At 32.7% G+C, this 21,560-nt stretch overlaps 5 protein-coding genes and 1 long non-coding RNA gene across 7 annotated transcripts; 4 read left to right on the forward strand and 2 right to left on the reverse strand.

The window, feature by feature from the left end:
* Window positions 1-446: 446 nt before the first annotated feature.
* Window positions 447-2,738, forward strand: LOC116352354 (zinc finger Ran-binding domain-containing protein 2-like). Its single transcript, XM_031784892.1, has 6 exons — window positions 447-836; window positions 1,017-1,154; window positions 1,262-1,368; window positions 1,459-1,630; window positions 1,701-1,940; window positions 2,007-2,738. The coding sequence occupies exons 1-6, from the start codon at window positions 754-756 to the stop codon at window positions 2,179-2,181; spliced, it is 915 nt and encodes a 304-aa protein (XP_031640752.1). The 5' UTR covers window positions 447-753; the 3' UTR covers window positions 2,182-2,738.
* A 320-nt stretch (window positions 2,739-3,058) lies between these two features.
* On the forward strand, window positions 3,059-5,256 carry LOC116352512. The gene is made up of 4 exons (XM_031785164.1): window positions 3,059-3,186; window positions 3,308-3,488; window positions 3,566-4,855; window positions 4,931-5,256. Exons 1-3 carry the CDS (start codon window positions 3,184-3,186, stop codon window positions 4,813-4,815), a joined length of 1,434 nt encoding a protein of 477 aa, XP_031641024.1. The 5' UTR covers window positions 3,059-3,183; the 3' UTR covers window positions 4,816-4,855; window positions 4,931-5,256.
* A 202-nt stretch (window positions 5,257-5,458) lies between these two features.
* LOC116336792 lies at window positions 5,459-10,023 on the reverse strand. Its single transcript, XM_031760923.1, has 6 exons — window positions 9,954-10,023; window positions 7,443-7,510; window positions 7,267-7,377; window positions 6,973-7,192; window positions 6,271-6,918; window positions 5,459-6,194 (listed from the first exon to the last, which is right to left on the reverse strand). Exons 1-6 carry the CDS (start codon window positions 9,983-9,985, stop codon window positions 5,459-5,461), a joined length of 1,815 nt encoding a protein of 604 aa, XP_031616783.1. The 5' UTR covers window positions 9,986-10,023.
* Window positions 10,024-11,294: 1,271 nt separating this feature from the next.
* LOC116352357 (probable cytosolic iron-sulfur protein assembly protein Ciao1) lies at window positions 11,295-13,069 on the reverse strand. The gene is made up of 4 exons (XM_031784896.1): window positions 12,626-13,069; window positions 12,005-12,531; window positions 11,702-11,878; window positions 11,295-11,627 (listed from the first exon to the last, which is right to left on the reverse strand). The coding sequence occupies exons 1-4, from the start codon at window positions 12,715-12,717 to the stop codon at window positions 11,413-11,415; spliced, it is 1,011 nt and encodes a 336-aa protein (XP_031640756.1). The 5' UTR covers window positions 12,718-13,069; the 3' UTR covers window positions 11,295-11,412.
* Window positions 13,070-13,907: 838 nt separating this feature from the next.
* Window positions 13,908-18,669, forward strand: LOC116352358 (ADP-ribosylation factor-like protein 4A). 2 transcript variants are annotated; one of them, XM_031784897.1, is made up of 6 exons: window positions 13,908-14,895; window positions 16,381-16,624; window positions 16,787-16,906; window positions 16,991-17,088; window positions 17,240-17,342; window positions 17,416-18,669. In XM_031784897.1, exons 2-6 carry the CDS (start codon window positions 16,568-16,570, stop codon window positions 17,899-17,901), a joined length of 864 nt encoding a protein of 287 aa, XP_031640757.1. In that variant the 5' UTR covers window positions 13,908-14,895; window positions 16,381-16,567; the 3' UTR covers window positions 17,902-18,669. The 2 variants fall into 2 exon arrangements, with proteins under 2 accessions (XP_031640757.1, XP_031640758.1); XM_031784898.1 differs by lacking the exon at window positions 13,908-14,895 and adding an exon at window positions 16,214-16,234.
* A 1,849-nt stretch (window positions 18,670-20,518) lies between these two features.
* LOC116352169 lies at window positions 20,519-21,545 on the forward strand. Its single transcript, XR_004202262.1, has 3 exons — window positions 20,519-20,592; window positions 21,054-21,116; window positions 21,194-21,545. It is a non-coding gene; the product is annotated as an uncharacterized LOC116352169 (long non-coding RNA).
* Window positions 21,546-21,560: the final 15 nt, after the last annotated feature.

Consider the following 21,560-nt stretch of genomic DNA (forward strand, 5'->3'; position numbering starts at 1 on the left):
AAATGTTGTCAAAATATCAATTAGTTTGATGTGAAACCAATGCAATGTTTAATTCTCAATTCGTAACGTTTTATTTCAGAATAAAACCATCATTTCGGTGGAATTTGAATTATTTTTTCAAATGTTTCAATTCATTGAAGAATAAGAATGTATTCGCCATAGTGCATATAGTTTTCAATTGAAAATAAAGAAGTTTGGTGTGGCCATATTTAAATTAAACATGAAAAAACTCAATAAAATCGAAATATAGGAAGGAAAATTGGATTGCAGATAAAATTAATTTTCGCAAAAATAAAAAAAAGAAGATTTTTTCATCGGTTTATTTGATAAAAGATGGGTGCTTTCAGCCTCCGAATTAATTTCAATTTCTGCAAATTCAAAGATCATTTAAAATTTGCATGTGTGTGTTGCCGTATGAAATGTGTGTCTACAATGAAATTGGTATTTATTGAAGACATCCTCGCTTGTATAAGCTGTCACAAACAAAGTTAAAACTTCGTGTTTTTAAAGCGCATTCACAAAATCCAGTCTCATTTTTCGACAAGTATTCCACTATAGAAATTAATGTTTGAATAGTTTGCTTGATTTTATAATCACTACAAAAGAAAATTCACTTTCAAAAAGTTTTGATCTAAAACCAACGCATGCAAATAGTGAAAAATTCGAATTCAGTCACGACAACAGAATTATTTTATCGAATATAAATGAAACAAATGTGACCCCAAAAGGAAAATAATAATCCAAAATAAAAAAATGTACAACTCAGACGGTGATAGCAAAAGTGTAAAAGGTACACTAAAAATGGTTGACGGTGATTGGATATGCAGTAATCCCGAGTAAGGAAATTGATGCTCCGTGTGCGGAATTAAAATCGATTGTTATTAATTGTGTTAAAATTAATTTGAGCAAAAATCAAATAAATATTATGATTGTTGAACACTTCGAAATAATTATATTTTTCACATTCTTTTCACTGTGACTATTTTGTTATCAACGACCGAACGATATGACTTCAGTTGTAAAAATCTTAACTTTGCCCGTCGCACACAATGCAATCGATGTAGTAAAGAGCGTGCACAAGATTCAATTGGACGAAAAAAGAATGGCGTCGAACTTGGAAAAGTAGCCGCCGATAAAAGTCGCGGTCTTTTCAAGTAAGTTTTTTTTTCTTCTTCATCTCATTGTAATCAATTTTTGTGTCAAGATCAAATAAGTATCGTGATATCACATTTTAATCAAAATTGTTTCGCTCTTTTTTCAGTGCGGATGATTGGATTTGTAATCGATGCAGCAATGTTAATTGGCAGCGCCGAAAAAATTGCAACGTCTGTAGTGCACCAAAAGTATCAGACACGGAAGAACGAACTGGTGAGTCCGATAAGGTGTGAAGTTAAACCATTATGTGGCATTGCAGGATGATTAATGACAATATTTTTTTTAAAAAATGTGCATTGATAGGCTATGGTGGTGGCTATAATGATCGCGGTGTAGTAGAATACAAAGAGCATAAAGAAGATTCAGATGATGAATTCGATGAATTTGGCCGACGAAAAAGAAAACGCGATGAAGAGAATCGAACAGGTCGTCGAGACGATTCAAGCAGTGACAGAAATGAAAGTAGCAGTCGAAGGTTTGTTCTAAAAATTATTGTTTTTTTTTTTAATCAATTGGCATTAATAAACATAATTTGTGATTTGCAGTAAACGATCGAAAAAGGATGAATCCGATAAGAAAGAAAGCGACAATGAAAGTGATGATGACGAAGACGATTCTGATAGTGACCTATCGAAATATCGACTGTTCGACAGTGAATCTGATGTCGAGAAAAATTCATCGAATCAAAAGAAAAGCGGCGAAACACACAAATCAAAGCGTCGCTCTAGATCCAAGTCAACATCTGAATCGTCTTCGTCAAGTTCCACCAGAAGGTCCAGATCAAAGTAAGAAGAATCTATCTAGAAATTCGGTTGTAAATCGCATATTCTCTGATTGATCATTGTTTTCAGATCTCGATCACATTCTTCCAAATCATCGAGCAAAAGCAGTTCGTATTCATCGGGACATTCATCACGAAGATATGGTTCGCCACGAAGACATCGATCGCATAGTAGTAAATCTCGCAGTGTTTCAAGCAGATCACGAAGTTGTTCTCGCGATCGTACTCGACATCGTCGACGATAAATCGTCGATTATTCGTATGAAGTGTATCCGTTTGGACCCAAAGAAGTTGACAAGAAAATATTGATTATTGATATCAAACGTAGATTTATTCAGCAGCTTGATTTATAATACACAGTTCAAAGTCCGGGTATTGATTTTGACTATGATTCATTTGTTTGGATCAAATTCAATTGTTAATTCGAAATTATGATTGGAAAGCAATTTGAACCACAGCATATACAAACACACAATCTGTGCTCTTTGCATTATATCACAAGACATTCTGATTTGTAAAGATTGTCTTCAGATATAATTGAACAATATCATTCAGACATTTTAATACTTACAACAACCAATGGGAATGAAATCAGGTTTTTTTCTACTTATAACAGAAAAATTAACATTTTAACGGATTAAATCATGTGTTTTATATAAAAAGAATAAAGTACAAATACGATTTTTTTTAGTATTGTTGGATAAGCAAAAAATTATCCAGAAATGTATGTTCAATTTTAATAAACAAGATATCAATAGTTCGTCGATTTTGGATCCAATAAATTTACATACTTACTCACAAAGCGTTGCGTTTTTTTTTTTTGTTTTTCATTTTAAATGATTTGGATAGAAACTGTCATGATTTATTTCAAATCGGCCCATATCGGTGTGCACACCAGTAACAGTACTATAACACCAATACATCATATTGACCCCGTTCATACAGGCATACAACATGAATATTTGATTTTTCGCACAGATGATTGCATACTTAAATTATGAAAGTATTGATAGAATACTTAAAACATATGCAAATATGGTATTTCCGATGTCTTTTACTTAAAACACAAGCAAATATGGTATTTCCGTTGTCTTTTTTCATTCGTTCTCTTCCCGTTGTAAAGTGAACTTCATAAAATATCCATTGTCAATTGTTTTATCTATATTTTATTGTTTTATATTAATTTTTTTTTATCATTAATTTTTCTTTCCGAAATTTATAAATTAATTTGCGGAAACGAGTTCAAAATGGTAAATACAAAAATTACTTATTAATTATTATTGATTGTTTTACGATTATTTTCCGATTATTTTCCGATTACTTATCGATTATTTTAAATTTTATTCTTTTCTTTTGTGATTCTCCCCTTAGGTAAATACAAGACGATCCAGTATTACTCCCGCTGATGATTCAAACAATAATGCTGAAAACTATATCATTATTGATGCGAGTCAAGTGGAAAATGGGCAAAAATGTTATATTGGCGATATTGTTTGGATAAAACATAATCATACCTTGGATACACCTGTTATTGTGCAAAATATTTTAAATGGTAAGTTTAAGTCATTTTCGATGGCGTTTATGTTGTTGCTCATCATTTTTTTTTTCCAATAAATTGAACATCTACAGGTGACATAGCTGAAGTACAAAATTTGATCGACGAAACTGTGATATCAATAAATGGAAAATACTTGTCAAAAACCCGTAGTACATTAGTCGAAACCAGACAAAAGTGTAAACTATCATCTATAGGAACACTCGCATTAATTCGGCAATACAATTGTCGACAATCGATTGAAGAACTTATGAATGCGATTGAATGCACCAATTCACGACAAAAATTCGTTTCCCAGGAGTTGAAACATATTTTAGACGAGGGAACAAATCGCAACTATGATGGACTATTGAAACGAATAAAAGAATCAAAAAACAAAAAAAATGTCATATTGGCGATGTACAATTTATATTATCAACTTCAATATGATTCATTTAAAATGTCAATAGACGAAATGCAGTCAATTGCAATGAAAATTCAACTCACCATTCCCGATTGTATTAGAGTTTGTGATCATTGCTTGGAACCGGGTGAATTGCTTTTGTGCGGTGGTTCATGTGAAAAAACATTTCATCGAAAATGCATGAAAAAACATGAACGGAACATCGATTGGACGCGAATTGAGCAACAAACCAAAACAAATCATCACAGTTCAATTAAAAATGGCACCGCCACACAAGTATGCAGAAGCCCACAATGCCGATTGTTGAACAATAATCCGGTTGACATGAACAATAATTGTACGAATTTAACGACGTGTGACACCCCATTCAGAGAAGATCGTATTGAATGCGTTGAGTGTCAAGCAGTGTATAATTCGACAAATATACCAATTGGTGCATTGCTGTTATCTAAATCACAATTGGTGTGTGGCACACACCGCAAAATCATCGAGAAGAAAATGTCAGTGTGCACATTTTGTTTGAAATGGTCAAGAAATTTGGTGAAATGTACAAAATGTGCCAACGCATTCCATAAGAACTGCAATGGTGACAAATCAGAGTGTCAACAATGTGCCACGAGTAACAGATATGGCGATATTGTTTATACATATACATCGAATAAGTGGTGGCCGGCAATTATCATCCGCGATGAACAACTGACGAAAAAGCAACGAAAGATAACTATCACCAAACGAGACTGGGGAACAACAATGGTTTTTGTTATTGGAAAAAATATATACAAACAAGTGCATGTGAAAAATCTGCTGAGATTTTCAATCAATAAAATAATCAGAGACGAAACTTTGGCAACAAATGAAAAACTGAACAATGCCGTTCAAATTGCGACAGCTATATATCAACTGAACATACAACAGCCGTGAGCGTAACGAAGCAAGTATTTGTGGATTTTAGTCTCGAAATGTAAGTGGAAACAAGTATATAATTCTTATTAAAATGCATTAAATATTTAGTGATTTTATGATCATTTCATTTTAGATACAATATCATTTGGTGGAACAAATGTGAGTTTGACTCAGAGTTCATGTGAGCAACTGACTGAATACATTGACTCGACAGTGAAATAAATGCTTACAATGGGCCCAGATGTGTCCTGCAGAATATTTGATTCTTGTAATTTTACATGTTGTTTTAATTATTGTAACAAAAACGAACATTTTCTCAAAATGAAGCCTGCAACAGTGAATTTACCTAAATTCTATTATATTCAATCAAGTTGTGGATTACTTTGAACTTAATGATTGAAGGTACTAAAAAATAGTTTTTATTTTGCTACAAACGACTACCATTCTATTCAAACATTTATTCTTTTTTTTTGTATTTACACAAATAACGAAAAAATTAAGACATTTCACAGTTGTTTCATTCTCTCAATAAAATAAAAAATATTTATGTTTTGAATTAAATAAAATTCAACTGTAAATCATTGATGTGTTTTTGAATTTTAATGTATAGACAAATATTTCAACGACATAATTATTAGTTTTATCATCACGAGGATATGATTTACAGATACCAGGAAGATTTCATCCATTTGTTGTGTTTAATAGGATCATTAAGAATTACAAATGATGGTTGCTCCAAACTTTGGCTGTGCATCATCTTTCGGCCACGGTTAACATATTCGTCATCAGTGGTCGTTGTAGATGTTATTGAAGTTTTCTTTTTCGGTGCATATTCATGGTTGCCTTCAATTATTTTGCTAGCATTACGTTTTGTCTGTAAATTTCCGTTGACATCGGTAACATGCATCGATGATCGTCTACCATATTTCGATGTAATTCTATTGTCCATGTTAATAATAGTTGGTTTTTCTCTTGGTTCATCAACATTTTCTATGGTAACTTGTATTGGCGGTTTAATCGGCGATTTAACAATGCGACTGCGTTCGTTGTAGCTTCGATTTTCGTCATCTTCATTTGTGGTTAAAATGCGACCTGTACTTCTGACCGCCGCTGAAATTGTTTGTCTCGGTGATGTTGGTCGTTTTTTAATCAAAATTTCTCGTCGTGCTTTTCGAACTTCCGGTTGACATAAATAAAATGGATTTTTATCAATTGTTGGCGGTTGATGTATATTTTGTGATGGTTCAACAATGGCCATATGGGGATTTGGATTAAATTTTGGCGTAATAATTGCTTGTTGGATGGGTGACGATTTACGTGGCCGGTCAAAAAAATCAAAATACGATTCCGGTTTTCGTATGATCGGCCGTTGACGTGGAAATTCGGTGAATTTAACGCTGAACAAGAATTAAAAGAAAGAAAAAAATATTTTTTTTTAGGAATTTCTTCAAATTGTGTTGTTAATTGTCATACCGATATTCGGGATTATAGTCCATGCTACCATTCATTTGAAGAATGGGCGAACGTGGCTTTGGCCGTTCGGGCAGTTTTTTAATTTGTGGATTTTGATAGTTTTCAAAATACTCGGGGAACACATGTTGATCAGAATGTCCAATCATTAGATTATTACGTGCGGTGACGCTGCCCGTTGATTTTGAATGTTTTGTTCGAGCGACGCTATGAAGTTTTAGCTCTTTGAATTGATCCGTATATTCGGACAACGATGATATATTTGGCGTAACAATTGCTGTATTCAAAACGGTTGGACTCACACGTAAATGATCATTTGCTTTGATCGGTGCACTTTTGGTGAAATGATTATAGGCCTTAAAGCTGTCATGATATTCAGGTGTACCATGAAATCGTCCCAAAATTTTAATATTACTCAATTGTGGATTTGATTCTGAACGTTCCATCGCTTGTCCTTTGAATTCACCCTTGTTATCGCTAGACGAATAAGACAGTTCACCTTGAACTTTGAATGTGCGTCGCGTGTCTTGTTGACGTTCAATTGCACTTGATTCTTTATCTATCTTTGCACTCACTTCTGTTGATTCATTCTCAAGAAATCCGTTGACACCTTCAATTTCAATTTCACCAGATATCTTGGCTGTTTTGGCTCTAATACATTTATATATATTAAAGTTTGCTCATAAAATGTCATACAAAATTTACCTTCGACGACGGTCGACGGGTGTAAAATCACTGGAATCGTCACGAAGTGCATCTAATAGCTCTTTGGTTGTGGCATTCAGGTCGAATTTATTTGGAACCGATCTGCTTCTTGGGCTGTAAATTTTTCCGAATTTTTTGGTATATTCCGATTTTATGGCGGAAAATGGAATTATTGGCTGACTTTTATCATAGAGACATATACTGTCTTTACTGTGAAATTCTTTTAACAAAAATTTATCAATTAAACTATTCAGGATTTGTAAAACAATTGAGAGAGTGTGTGTGTATATTTACCATCGTCAATATTTGGTGGTCTTCGTTTGCGATAAAATTTCAACTCATCAACCGATACATATTCATGAATGAGATGCGATAAATTATCCGGAAATCTTGGCGTGAAATGGCCTATCAAATAAAAATTAAAAAAAAAATAAAACAACACCTGATCAGCAAAGAAAATTGCAACTTACTTGTGATAAGATTTGGTTCCGATGTGGATTTTCCACATCCGAAAGGTGACCGTTTTCGGTGTCTCTTTCTGAAAAAACGAAAATTGATGAAACAAAAGAAAAAGAAAACAAATAATAAATAAGCTATATTTTCATTGGCAACGCACATATTTGTTTTATCAACCTAACTACGTGATATAATTGGTTGTGATTTGTAGTTTGAAAAGTTACTATAAATTCATTCGTCAGTTCTGACGGTTTGTTTTACCGTTGAATGTAATAATCGTAATTTTAATAATTAACACGAATGTAGTTTTGAACAATAATTGGCCGTTTTTTTTATTTCACTTTGAAACCTTTCGTCGTATTACTACAGTATGCACAGTGAAAAATAAATCTAATTTCAACTTGAGAACTTGAGAAATTGAAACTTTGTTTTTAACATGAAATCGATTTGTTCACGTAATTTAACGAGAATAATTTACAAACTTTTGTATTATCACTATCACGCCAAAATTCAAAACTACAATGCGATGTATACGCGCAATCACGATAATTCAATGAATGTTTATTATATCCACAAGTCTATCACGTCACATTATAAAACCGATTTATACGATATTCGCACTGACAAACAGTTGGTGACAATATTGGGGCCAATATTTAAATGGTGTGTGAATTTAGTGAAGCATTTTTCTAATAAAAAATTGATATCTCTTTTCAAAAAAAATGTGAAACTGGAGCATCGTTTCAATTAAATTGTCCGCTAGAACCTTGAAAATAAGCATGCCTGTATGAAATATTTGTTTCCATAAAACGGAAAAATGAAATCGACGCTATTATTATTATTTGTTCAAAATTTAACCGTCTTTTTACAACCAATCCATTAAATCAATTATGTCAAAATGTACGTTGCATACAGTGCCAATCCCAAATATTGCATTGCTTAACTTCGGTATTAAAAAGATGTTTGGTATATTTACTAGATTCAATTTCCTTGTCTAAGTTCTTTGAAAAGTTGAATTGCGCATATATTCATGGAAATAATGTTAAATTGGAAATTAGCATAATGGACATTGTCTGTTATTAGTCGATTTTTTTTCGCTATTCAACAACAAAACTTTGTTGAAACAATTTTCCCGCGCCTCTGAAGGACAGATTTATGCAACGAAAAAAAAAATTATACTTACTCAAAACGAAGCTGATTTCGTCGATTCTTATTTCTTCGACAATCCATTCGAAAACGGTAGTCAATTTTCGGTTTATGAATTTATTTGTAGGTGTTATCGAAACCAATCTTAAATGTTGGACAATTGACGAAAATTCAAATTTCAGAATAATCTCAGTGTCATTGCCGACCAAACGATAAAGGCATTTGAAATTCGATATTCAAACTGAATTCCGCTAAATATGTTTGCATTGCATAGACACATGCTGTTTATATAGGTATGACCATGAAAATATTCGAGTTAAAGTATGTAGTCATCGGAATTTGAAATGAAACTTTTGATGTGTCATGAGGTACACCACCTATAGAAATATTTATGTGAAAAGCATCGCGAAATCGACACACACACACAGATGACCCTCGTTGCGAACATTTTTTAACGACAAAAACAAAACAAAAGGAAACAAAATTAATATAAGCGTGAATAAATTAGAAGCAATTATACGTATAAAGTCGTAAAACAAATACGAAAATGATTCCGAAATTATGGTTTGACTTAAGGAGCATAAGGCACAACACTCAAGACTATTGAACCGTTGCACCTGAAACATTGACCCACTTTTACGTAAATGACCGAAAATAATATTTTCCATGTGGTTCACTCCGTCTTCTATTTTTTTCTTCTTCTTATTCATTTTCGTCACCTGCTGTTGTTGGTCAATTCAAATTAACATCCAGCTAACAGGTACACACGGCTATAGTGTTAATTGAATTTGAGTTTAATATCATCGAACTAATAGATTCTTGTGGATAAATTATATGTGCTCGAAAGGGAGCCAGTCTATCAAAACCAGATTACATGCACGCAACTGTTGACCATCACCACTAAACTGACACAGCAAACAACTGTAAAAGCGACAACTGAATAATTTGATCGAATACAGGAACAGGGTGAGAGAGAGAGAGAGAGGGCGAAAGTAAAACCTTGAAACCACACAGTTTCTAATTAATTTACAATATACGCGAAGAAGAAAAAGTGCCACAGGTCATATACACACAAATTTCACCTTGATGAAAAAGCGTTGACGACCGAGGCCACCCTCAAACGCTCTCACATTCAATAAATCCAATCGCTTTACCATCACACTTCACAAATTGTCGAATACTTTTAAAATGCAATTTTTAAACGAAATTCACATCATTATTGAATAATTTATGTTCTGATCCACAGTTGCATTCACGACATTTCGGTAAAAAAAAAACAACAAAAAATGTGTCCAATTCATAGTGCATATGCAATTATTAAAATGCAATTTAAACATGTGACATGAAGAGACTCAAAATTAAGATAAGAATAAATTTACCTATTTAAACTGCTTGAATGCATCCAATCCATGATGATGTTGATTCTATCGCTTTGGCCGTTTTACTTTTTGATAAAAACGTAATCGTTTTTTTTTTTTATTTTGTAAATTCGGTTATTAAATGGATCTCACATAGTTTGAAATATAAATTCGTATTACGGAAGACAATCCGGATCAGAGGAGAGACTATCAATTTTAAAATGGAATAATTAAAATGTTCATTTTATAATTTTCCGTTTTTTGTCATTTTCTTTCGCATGAATCGCTCAAGAAACGTAACTAGCACTGGCTGAAACTATTCAAAAATGTTCGTTAAAATGTTATATCCACTGAACGAATGGGTGCGAACGAGTTTTGTAGAAAGTAATCCTGGCTGGTGGACACTCCAATTTTGACTAAGGCACATACCGTTGAGAAAAGAACGAACGAAGTAAAGTATAAAAGCTCGATCAAGGTGAGAGATAGAAAGGAATAGAATGGATACTATTGAAATGTGAAAACTATGCGAAAGTTTATCGCGTGTTACAATAATACCGAATAATAAACGCGGTACTTTACTGTTGAGCATGTGAATTGTTGTTTGGACAGACCCTCCCGTTTGATTGAGTGTCACGTGAAATGTATTCCAAGCTGAAATATTTTTTTTTTCGCTTTCGTATGTATCAAATGGCATATTCTCATTTGGCCAAAGGAATCAGTTTCATTCAGGCGCATGGAAGGTCATAATTGTGCAACGAAATTTCTATCGATTAAAGAGTCGAATTTGTATTCGATAATGATAAGCTACTTTTTCTATGCATTTTATTATGATTAATCGTGTTTTATTGATGTGTTAATATATCACACTCGTTAAGATTTTCCTTTTTTTTCTTCCAATAATTAGGACCCAATTTGACTGATAGGAACCAAATGCGATTTGCGTTTTAGCTAATGCATTATAGACGTTGCACACACACACGCAAAGAGGACGAAACAAAAGAGAAAATTTTAAATAAATACACTTTTAAATAGCATTCATCAATTTGGAATATTCGAAAACACCCCAATGTGTTGGATTTGCAAGTAAATAAGGCCAATTTTAAAGGGAGACCAAAACTAGAGCAACTGAATATACGTACAGCGTACACTCATTTTACTTTAAAACAATGTGTTTTTTTTCTATGTCAATATTCTGGCATTTCCGGTAGTTAAACCTGCTTCAGAAGTGTTGAACATTTTATAGCAAAAATGTTAATTGGAATGCGTTTGAAACATGCACATTTGATCAAGATTTTCGCAATGAAATAAAACAAAAAACCAAAATTAGTTTCATTTTGTCAACGTTTTGTAAACCGTAAACCATTTAGCATTGCATAAAAATATGTTTATTCATTCATTTCTAATATTATTAACAGAAATGGTTTTACATTCAAAAATTCCTAAGTCGATTTGCATTTACATTTCATAAACATTGTGGAAGCTATTCGGTGAATTTCCATACTTTGACTTCACCATCATCACTTGTAGAGAGTAAAAGGCCGGCTGTATGTGGACACCATGCAACCGTATTGACATCTTGTGTATGTGCTCGATGCCCAACCAGAACTAATTCAAAATTTGGTTCGTTTTTATTCGAATCGTCTGTTTCCTTGAAAATCCTAATCATATCGTCTCCACCTGCAGTTGCAATCAAACCTGGTTTGGGATTTTGTTTTAAATTGAATTAATGAATAATTGATGTGACTAAAGAAAGAATGTGTGTTCATTACCTGTTAATTTACACCAGCTAATGTCGTATATGCTACGTGTATGATATCCGGACAAAGTGCAAACACATTTCCAAACGGTTGTTTTATCTGGTGTGGCGATTCCCTCTTCATTTCCCGGTTCGTATGCTTGCCATATGCGTACCGTACGATCATCACTACAAGACGCTAAACGTTTACCTAAGGGGAGAATCACAAAAGAAAAGAATAAAATTTAAAATAATCGATAAGTAATCGGAAAATAATCGTAAAACAATCTATAATAATTAATAAGTAATTTTTAAGTGATTTGCCCCTAACGTTTACCACTTTTATCAAATGATATACTCCATACGGTCGATGTGTGGCCATTTAGTGTGTCTAAACATGTCCAATCATTATCGGCTGGATCTTCAACGTACAATTTAATTGTATTATCATAACTGGCCGATGCTAAAATATCCAATTCTGGATGCCAATCAACTTTCTTAACATCTTGTGTGTGTGCATTTAAAACGGCGGCACATTCGAATTCATCGTCACCAATCACCTCCCAAATCCATACCGATTTATCACGACTACATGTGGCCAATAAATTACCCGATCGTGACCATGCAACACTTTTCACTTCATTTTCATGACCTTCTAATGTGGCACTGCATTCGAATTCGCCAGTTTTCTTATCCCAAATGGCGGTGGTCGCATCAAAACTGGCTGACGCCAATAAATTACCATTCCATGACCAAGATACACTACGTATCGTTCGTGTATGACCATCCGAAAGTATTGTTTTTGTTACCCATTTGTTATTGCTATCTTGTGACCAAATGCGTATGGTTTTGTCTTCGCCACATCTAAGTATATTGAAATGAATGATACCATGCGATTAGCAATGCGATTTGCACATGCAATACATACAGATAATCTTTTTCATAAATTAAAACTTACGTTGCTATCGCTGTGTTCAATGGATTCCATGTAGCACCCCATACACGGCCTTTATGTCCAACCAACACTTGAAGTACTTCTAGCTTAGGCATTTCGCAAAACTATTTCGACGTTCTTTTTTTTTATTTTAAATACCAAATATATTCTTCTTATCTGTCTCGTTGTGTGACTTTTTTTTTCTACACTTTACACCAACAAGATTCTATCGTTTTTTTATGTGTATCAGTGTCAATATATTTCGATTATCTATCAGATAACCATATTTAAAATCGTCATAAATATATAATAAAAAAAAGTGAGTAGTGTATAGAAAAACAAATAACGTTGGTGCAAGGTAAATCATTGATATCTGTCAAATGTTTGAGGTTAGAGTGTTTTCATTTTTCGAAATGACATCTATGAAAGAGACGAAACGGTAATAACAGTGAACATCGTCCGAATACTTGTTCACACACGTCCGTTATGATTTTAAAATGACCATTTGGATAGAGAGTGTTAATTGCTCAACATGATCTTATGAAATAATGTGTTGAATTCAAGTGGAATGGATTGAGTAATTGTAATAATTGTTATAAAGAAAAATTCATATTTCATGATGTGACGCATCTAGAACAACTTAAATAACGAGTAAATTATTACGGGCTACGTGCTTTTTTTTGTGTAAATTGTTAATGTTTTGCTCATGAGATCACAGAGATATAGAGAGAAAATAAATCGTTTTTTTAACGCACAGTACTTCAAACGGGATATCACAAAAACATCGATGTCTTTTGACTGAAAGAGAGGGGAGTATATGTTTGGTATTCAACGAACGGTTGACGATTCTAAGATAGCGAGTTTGCGTGAATGATCTCTGTGCCATATAATATTTGGTGTGTTTTTCTCATGCAAACAAAAGTCCGTGAAAAAAAATGTACACATGATATTATTAAAATTGATTTATAACATGGATTTTCGTTCGAAAATTTAATGCAAATCATGTGAATAAATGAAAATTCGTTCGAGAAAAAAACGGTTGCACCGCTATCCCAGTAAACGAATGCGAAAGGAAATGAACATGTATGCGTGCACTGAACCATACTTTAATACAAATAAAATCACGCATGCGTTAAACGAAAATACAGTAGAAAACATTTAGGGTTTGATTCACATACTAAAACACCAACACACAAACGTTCAATTTATAAACGAGAGTATGTGTCTGTATGTGCTGCGAGCGATTGGTATTGTTTTTTTTTTCTTTCCTCTCTTATGATTCGCATTTTCATTCACAAATGCTCGAATGTGTGTGAAGGTGCCACCATAATCCATACATATTTAAACGATATAGGTCTATATGGATGCTGGTACGGTCGTCATTGTTGTTGTTGATGTGAAGAGAAATAAAATCGGTGCGGCCAACAATAATAGAGTTGAGTGAACAAAAATCGGGCCAAAATGAGAAATCCGAAATATCGCTCACAATACACATACATCAATGTGCACTAACACTGTGACGTGCACCACTGTCTACACTCAAATACAGTTCCAACCACATAAACATCATAAAAATGAAAATAAAAACCATATATACTCAACAGTGGCAGCAGACCAAGTAGAAACGCATACGAAGCAATTTGTTAATTCAAGTCGACACATAAAATTCATTTGGCTTTTATTATTTTGATTGTTGTTGTTGTTTATTAACGTAACTATTCAATATCTGTATTGAAAAATGAATATCGTCGTCGTCAGTGACAAAAAATAATAATAAAATTGTTCCATAGAAGAGAACTTTAAAACTGCTGGTGTCTTACGAACTCTTCAAATCCGAATTTGAAAAATTGTGCAATTTTTTTGTGTGTGAGACAAATAACAAAAAGAAGATTTTTATAAATATTCGATGGGAAAATTATCAAAAATAATTTTACAATCAAAACTGTCATTCGATTGAATAATGTGTGCAATGGTGAAGTTCAAGCAAGCTTAGTTGTATTGTTGAGTTATTCACTAATAGGGCAAATTTAACTACATTAAATGATTTTTGTGCGACGAAAATGTTTTACGTTTTTCTGCTTGAAAGCGATGCGAAAGAGAATTCAAGTGTTTTGATAAATGTGGTTTAGCTATTGAGTTTTCGATGTGCTGAACGAAAGAAGACATTCTCAGAAACCATCAAACGAAAAAGAAACACAGATTATTTGATGCAATATTATCGATTGTTTTTTTATTCCTTATTCGAATAAAGTCTGCGATAGGAATACCCTTTTGGCCTGCCAATCACGAGACAGGTAAGAAAAAGACACAGTGAAAATTGAGAAGAAGAGAAAAAAAGATACGAAGAGATGAAGAAAAAAAATCTACGAATAAGTATATAAACAAAATCTTCGATTCGTTCACAAAATGTTACATACATAAAGATGTGTACCGTAGGAGCAAAAAGAGAGCACCAAAAAATGAAAAGAGAGACGGAAAAAAGGTGCAGTGAAAACAAGTTCATGACAAAGATGAATTTCGTCGAATCATTGAAAAACCCAATACACATTTCGACGATTAGTGATGTTGTTATCATCACTACAATTCAATTATACGCTTTGATTCATTTCCATAAATTATCAAACTTCACCGGTCATCTTGTTTGAAATGTTCTATCAATGTCTTTCATCTCATTGATTAAAATGTGATATTCGTCGACGGTCATATCAATAAGTGGCACATTGGTGAAAATATCATTCGACTTGAAATGTATGTTTCAGTAGAGAGAAAAAATGTGTATATATACATTTCGTTTTTCTCTCAATCGTAATTTAACATGCTATGTACGTATGAATTGCTGCAAAAACTCATTATATGCCGAAGAGAAAGAGATTGTTAGAGAGAGAGAGAGATATTGAAGGATAGAAAGATAGAAAGATAAATATTGCGAGATAAAGTGAGATAGAGGCGGATAAACGAAGATGATGGGTATTTGTAAAGGAAGAGGCAATTATATGCTCTTTTATACATTTTTATACATTAAAAGTAGTATCCATAGGATACGCAGATGGATATCATTGAACAATTGGTCAGTAATGCGATGAAACTTGTCTCGTGCAATGACCGATATACAGGTCTGAGCATCAAACAGTTAGTTGGCTAGAATATTAAAAGACATATACATGCTATTATTCAATATTGATTCGCTTTCTCTAGCGGTTTTCTCCATTTAATAATCTATAAACTTGAAGTTTTTATTATATGCGGCTCTCATCATCATGATGATGATGAACAAGACAACGAAATATGACTCTGAATTTATACGCTCCGTTGTGATGATATTCTGTTATATGCGGATACATCACAGAAGAGCAACAGCGACGAGATCAGCTACTATTACTTACTTTGGCATTTATTCATGTATTCATTTCATGTCGCCTCTTCTCTTTCTCTGTTTGTTTTCACATAATTTTCCCTTCCTTCCCTTTTTCAATACCATTTCACTTCATTTGTAATTGGCACTTTTCAATGTAGTTTACGTTCATTCGTTTATTTTGCTTCAAATGCGATCCGTACGAGTCGATATAATGTTGAGTTTAAATTATTCAATTTTTGTGGGAGTTAAAATGTGCAGCACGAGATAACATTTAATATGTGTGTTTGTATCAAATAGCATCGTATTATTCGAAACAAATTTTATATCAAAATCGTTTCTATATACATCTAGTTGAATGAATATTAACCAATTTATTTATTTATTTTTTCTTGCTTTCTATCTCATTCTTTTCGATATTTTCTAGATACCATTCAACTTTGCTCAAAAGATATGTCTTTACTCCATTGAAAAATGATACATACAACACCCGATTAAATTATTCGACATTTTCGAGCTAATTAGTTGTGAGTTTGAGAACCGCATTTGGATAGTTTATTTAAAACTTTGTGAAACGACATTCGTCGACACTAAAAGAGACTTTAATTGCAAAAATGGGCGCAACAATGGGCAAAAATGGAACCATCCTAGACTCATTACCATCAACACATGTAAGTATTTTACAATATAGTCGAATGAGACCCAATAAAACCATTGAACTTGACGACGTTTATATTTTGTTTTATGACATCTGTTTGTTTTTGATTTTTTTTTTTCTGTTTCTTTTAAAAATAAAAAATTTGCTTTTTTCTATTTGGTTTCGGAAAATTCAGGGAACATTGCACATAGCTATGCTTGGTTTGGATTCAGCCGGAAAGACAACTGCATTATATCGCCTTAAACTAGATCAATATTTGAATACAGTTACAACAATTGGATTTAATTGCGAAAAGGTATATCAAAAAGAAAAGTTTAAACTGAAACTCCATGCACAATTGAGCGGTTATTTAATTTTGTGTAAATGTGTCAACAAATAGGTACGCGGTGCATTGGGTAAAGCAAAAGGTGTACAATTTCTTGTTTGGGATGTTGGAGGACAAGAAAAACTTCGTCCACTTTGGCGAAGCTACACAAGGTAAGTAGTCGATGACTATTTGTTGGTTTAATGCGAAGAAAATAGAAACAGACCAAAAAGAAAATTTAGAAAAAGGAAAACTTTAATAACCAAAAAGAAATTAAAAAATGTCCAAACAAATAAGAATTTGCATTTTGATTGTTCTTTGCAGATGTACTGATGGAATAGTTTTCGTAGTCGATTCGGTAGATGTAGAACGTATGGAAGAAGCCAAAATGGAGTTGATGCGCACAGCAAAGTGTTCAGAGAATCATGTAAGTCGAATTTTTTTATCGTTACGATATCATAAAACTATAAATGATTAAATAAAACTGAATACTGTTGCAGGGTGTGCCGATTCTGATATTTGCAAACAAGCAAGACTTGCCAGGAGCCAAAGAACCAAAAGAATTGGAAAAATTGCTAGGTTTGCATGAGCTATCGTTTTCAGTGATTCCATCGCAAATGATAAAGTCCTCATCAACATTGCCCGTATCGGCAAACATAAGTACTGGCCATAAGCCAGTCGATACACGATTGAATAGTCTCGATAGTAAATGCACCGATGTATCGTCAAATTGTTCAAGCACACCACCGCCGCACACATCAACATCAACGTCAAGCTCAACATCGCCGCATCATGTCTCGTCAACGATATCGTCGTCAACATCCTCATCAAGTACATCGAATACAGCGTCATCATTCAAAGGCTGGTACATTCAACCGGCGTGTGCCATCACCGGCGATGGTCTACAAGAGGGATTAGAAGCATTATATGACATGATTCTGAAAAAACGAAAACTTAATAAAGCACATAAAAAGAAACGTTGCTGAGCATCAACAACAGTCGCTTATCAAATGTGATTCGCTTGCAAATCATAAGACCTTTTTTTAAATTTGTCAATTTTATTTGACCAAAGAAATCAGTTTTTGAATTGAACCGAGTTTTTTTTTCTCGTTTGGTATTCCAATCGATTTAGTGCAAAGCCAAACACAAGAATTATATTATAAAATCGAAATTTCCTAAATAGAGTAAGCATAAATTTTATTATTAATCAATACTTAGGAGATTGTTATCAGTTATATTATTATTATATGTTGTCGTTTTTTGTAAATAATGAATGTTTCAAGTACTGTCGTGATTAAAAGAAGAAGAAAAAGAGAAAAGAAAAGATAACTGAATTGGATATCCAAACAATATTTGAATGTACTTGTACACAACATGCTGATGTTTTTATTTGATGTTCATTATTATTCCGAAAAATTTTATGATTTTCTTTTCTTTTGTGTTTATAGCTTAAAATAGATATCGAATTCTGTGATGTGACGTATAAAAAAGAGAGAGAGAAAAAATCCGATTAGATAATTAATGAAACACATGAAAATAAATGTGAATTCTAAATGTTTCTTGAATTTTATGTGAAATTTTATTTGAACACTTTTTTTATTACTTTGAATTTATTTTAAAAATACAAAAAAAAGTGCAAATGAAATCCCAAAATGTATTAGATTCATTTGTAAAGTAAACATTTTTCCTGGTGTATTTGAGACGCATGTTCAATTGATTCGTATTACAATAAACAATGTTCCCATATAAACATATTTAGGCACGAAATTCATTTTACTGTTAATAAGTCGCAACCAATTTGAATGCTATAGCAGTTATTTTCAATAAAAATCATTCTTACTTGACACAATGTGACGTAAAAACAGGCTTTTTTCTATCATCATTAGTTTAAAAAAATTTATTCATACATTTATTTATATCAATTCGGAGTAATGAATCATATTTGATTTTTTTCATAAGCTCTTGATCATCGATGTCTGCCAACTTTCGTTTAAACGAATCACTATCAGATTGAAGGGTAGTTTGCATATTCATTATCAAATCGGTAAGTATCTAGCATGGAATGGATATATACCTTTGATTTCTGCAGTACGTACTTACAATTGCAGTTTCCGGCCTGAAAACAGATTTTCTAGTTGAATTTGTTCCTTTAATTCTTCAAGTCTTTTCTCGTTTTCTTTAATATTTTCTTCGGTTTCATCTTGTAGCTCATCAATAAATGTTATTATTTTTGTGTCAAAGTGATTCAAAGATGCGTAATTTTACTTTCGCTTAGATCTTTTGCAGAGACTGTTTCTCAGAGGAGGAGCGCTCAGATGAATCAGAGGAATCAGAGGATCACGATATTAAAAGTAAAAAAAAAAATTATTCAACTTGATAATATTATGATTTTTGAAATTCGCACGCATAATCCGACCTAGATCGATGTAAAAAAAATCTAACAGCCTTATGATACAAAAAATGTGTTTTATGATGATCACATTTTTACATTTATGCTTTATTCAGATAGTGTTTTTGTTGACAAATCCATAAAATAAGAATAAAAATTTGTGTAAAAGTTACCCGTGGATTGAGAATACATTATCCCCTTCATTTTACAAATATTTGTGTGAATATCGATGCAAATTCGCTGGATTAATTCTTTTTCAGCATCTATATACGATGTTCTAAGCGGTCACCCATTTATCTCCTGACCAAAGTTTGTGCAGCTTAACTCGGTTGATCGAATAGTTGCGCAGTAGTTGTAGTAGCCACTGTGCCCACAAAAAATGTATATAAAATGTAAAAAATTAAATATATTTTTAATTAAAATAATTCCACTAATATTACATATTTCCATTTACAAATTGGGATGGTGTTTGAATACTCCAGCGACGGAAGACAAAACCAAGTTTTCTAAACTATTGATATTTTAAAAACTTGGTTTTGTCCTCCGTCGTTGGATAATTCTTTAAACTTTCTCTAATCTCTTCAACCTGAAAATGAATTACAGACAAAGTGAATGGAATGGAAGCGCCACGCTAGCGTATATGTTGAACAATTTGTTGTGCTGCCTCTGCAAAATGGCCACAATCGTTTGTTCGGCTAATTGCACTTGCCGATTGTGGCCATTTTGCAGAGGCAGCACAACTGGTGCAAAATGTGGTTGTATGTTGGATTCTAAAATCTCTAAAGCAATTTTTAGATGTTGGCGATAAATCTAGGTCAGCCAAAAATGTCTTTAAAGATTTTGGCTGACCCAGATTTATCGCCAACATTCCTTAAAATGTTCCACTTTGAAATAATTGTGTCTCTTTGTGCAATTTATTCCATAATTGCAGGCCATATTCTAAATGCTCTTCAGTATTCTGTAATCAATAAAATTATATTTTTGTCTAATGGTAAGTATTTTTTCTCTTTCTCGTTATTTATCACTTTCTCGTTATTTATAAATCATTATTGATTTATATTTAAAATAATTCATTGTTAACTTCTTTTTATAAAAAATATTCGATAACTTAGAGAATTTCTTAATAAAACTATTTATAGCGTAATGCCACGATGTGAAAAATATCACGACTGTGAAAATCTACAAATGTCAAAGCTTCTCGTCAAACAACACAATAATAAGAGTTAGAAAAACATAACCAAATATTTGACGTTTGAATTTATATTATCAATGGGACAAAGTGCCGAATGTAATTGAAATGCCTTTAAGTTGATTTAAACAATAAATTGATTGCTATAGAATAAAAACAGCGTATGAAAAGGTTGCATTTCAAAGCGAAACACCGTCATACAAAATACAGCAAAAAATGTATGTAAAAACAACCTATGGTGTGCGACCGTATCATACGCTGTATTTATTCTAGAGAATTCAATTAATCAAACAGTATACTTATAAGTAGAACAAAACCAAAATACCATTTCATTCGGGATATAATTGTATTGTAAATTCTTTGATAAATACCAAAGAAATTGTCCGCTTTCGAGATAAATACGGTTGTGACGATATCGGCTCATTTTTTGCAAAAGAATTAATAACAAAAAAACGGCTAATTTTGTGTCCATATTTAAAACAAACAATCTTCAAGTCAATATTTTGTTTATAGTTTGCATCATAAAATACTTATATAGTTTATTATTCAAATGTTTTCAGGAAACATGTAACGTGTGAGTAGACTTGGATGCAGATTATCAAATTCAGTCGTTCAATTGAAAGGTAAATGAGTATTTTAACTCCAAAAACTATTGACAATATTTTTACACGATTTTGTTTATCGTTTCATCAATGATTAGGAGCCAACGATTGTGCCAACGAATCAAATAAGATGCATTTTCTCTGGCGAAGGGCTGGGAATTAAAAATTACGAATTGGTTCGAAAACAAGTCGGAGACTATGCAAAGAATTTCGTCCAAATATGATTCGTGGATCAAGATTGCAATTTTACAAAGTATGAAACTGAACTAAACAATTTGCTTCACGTTGTCGACAAGAGTGAAAACGATATGATGATTCTGAAAGAAGCATTGAACACATTAATTGAAAAACAGAGCAAATCCTTTTGAAACAAAACAAAGTTTGGCGCACTTTTATGATTATAGTTTGAAATAATAAATAGCACAGTAAATGTGTTTATTCAAAAAGAAATCATTGTTTCCGAAT

This window comes from Contarinia nasturtii, unplaced genomic scaffold (genome assembly GCF_009176525.2).
Source record: "Contarinia nasturtii isolate CC-2019 unplaced genomic scaffold, AAFC_CNas_1.1 Cnas_scaffold_187, whole genome shotgun sequence".
NCBI lineage: Eukaryota > Metazoa > Arthropoda > Insecta > Diptera > Cecidomyiidae > Contarinia > Contarinia nasturtii.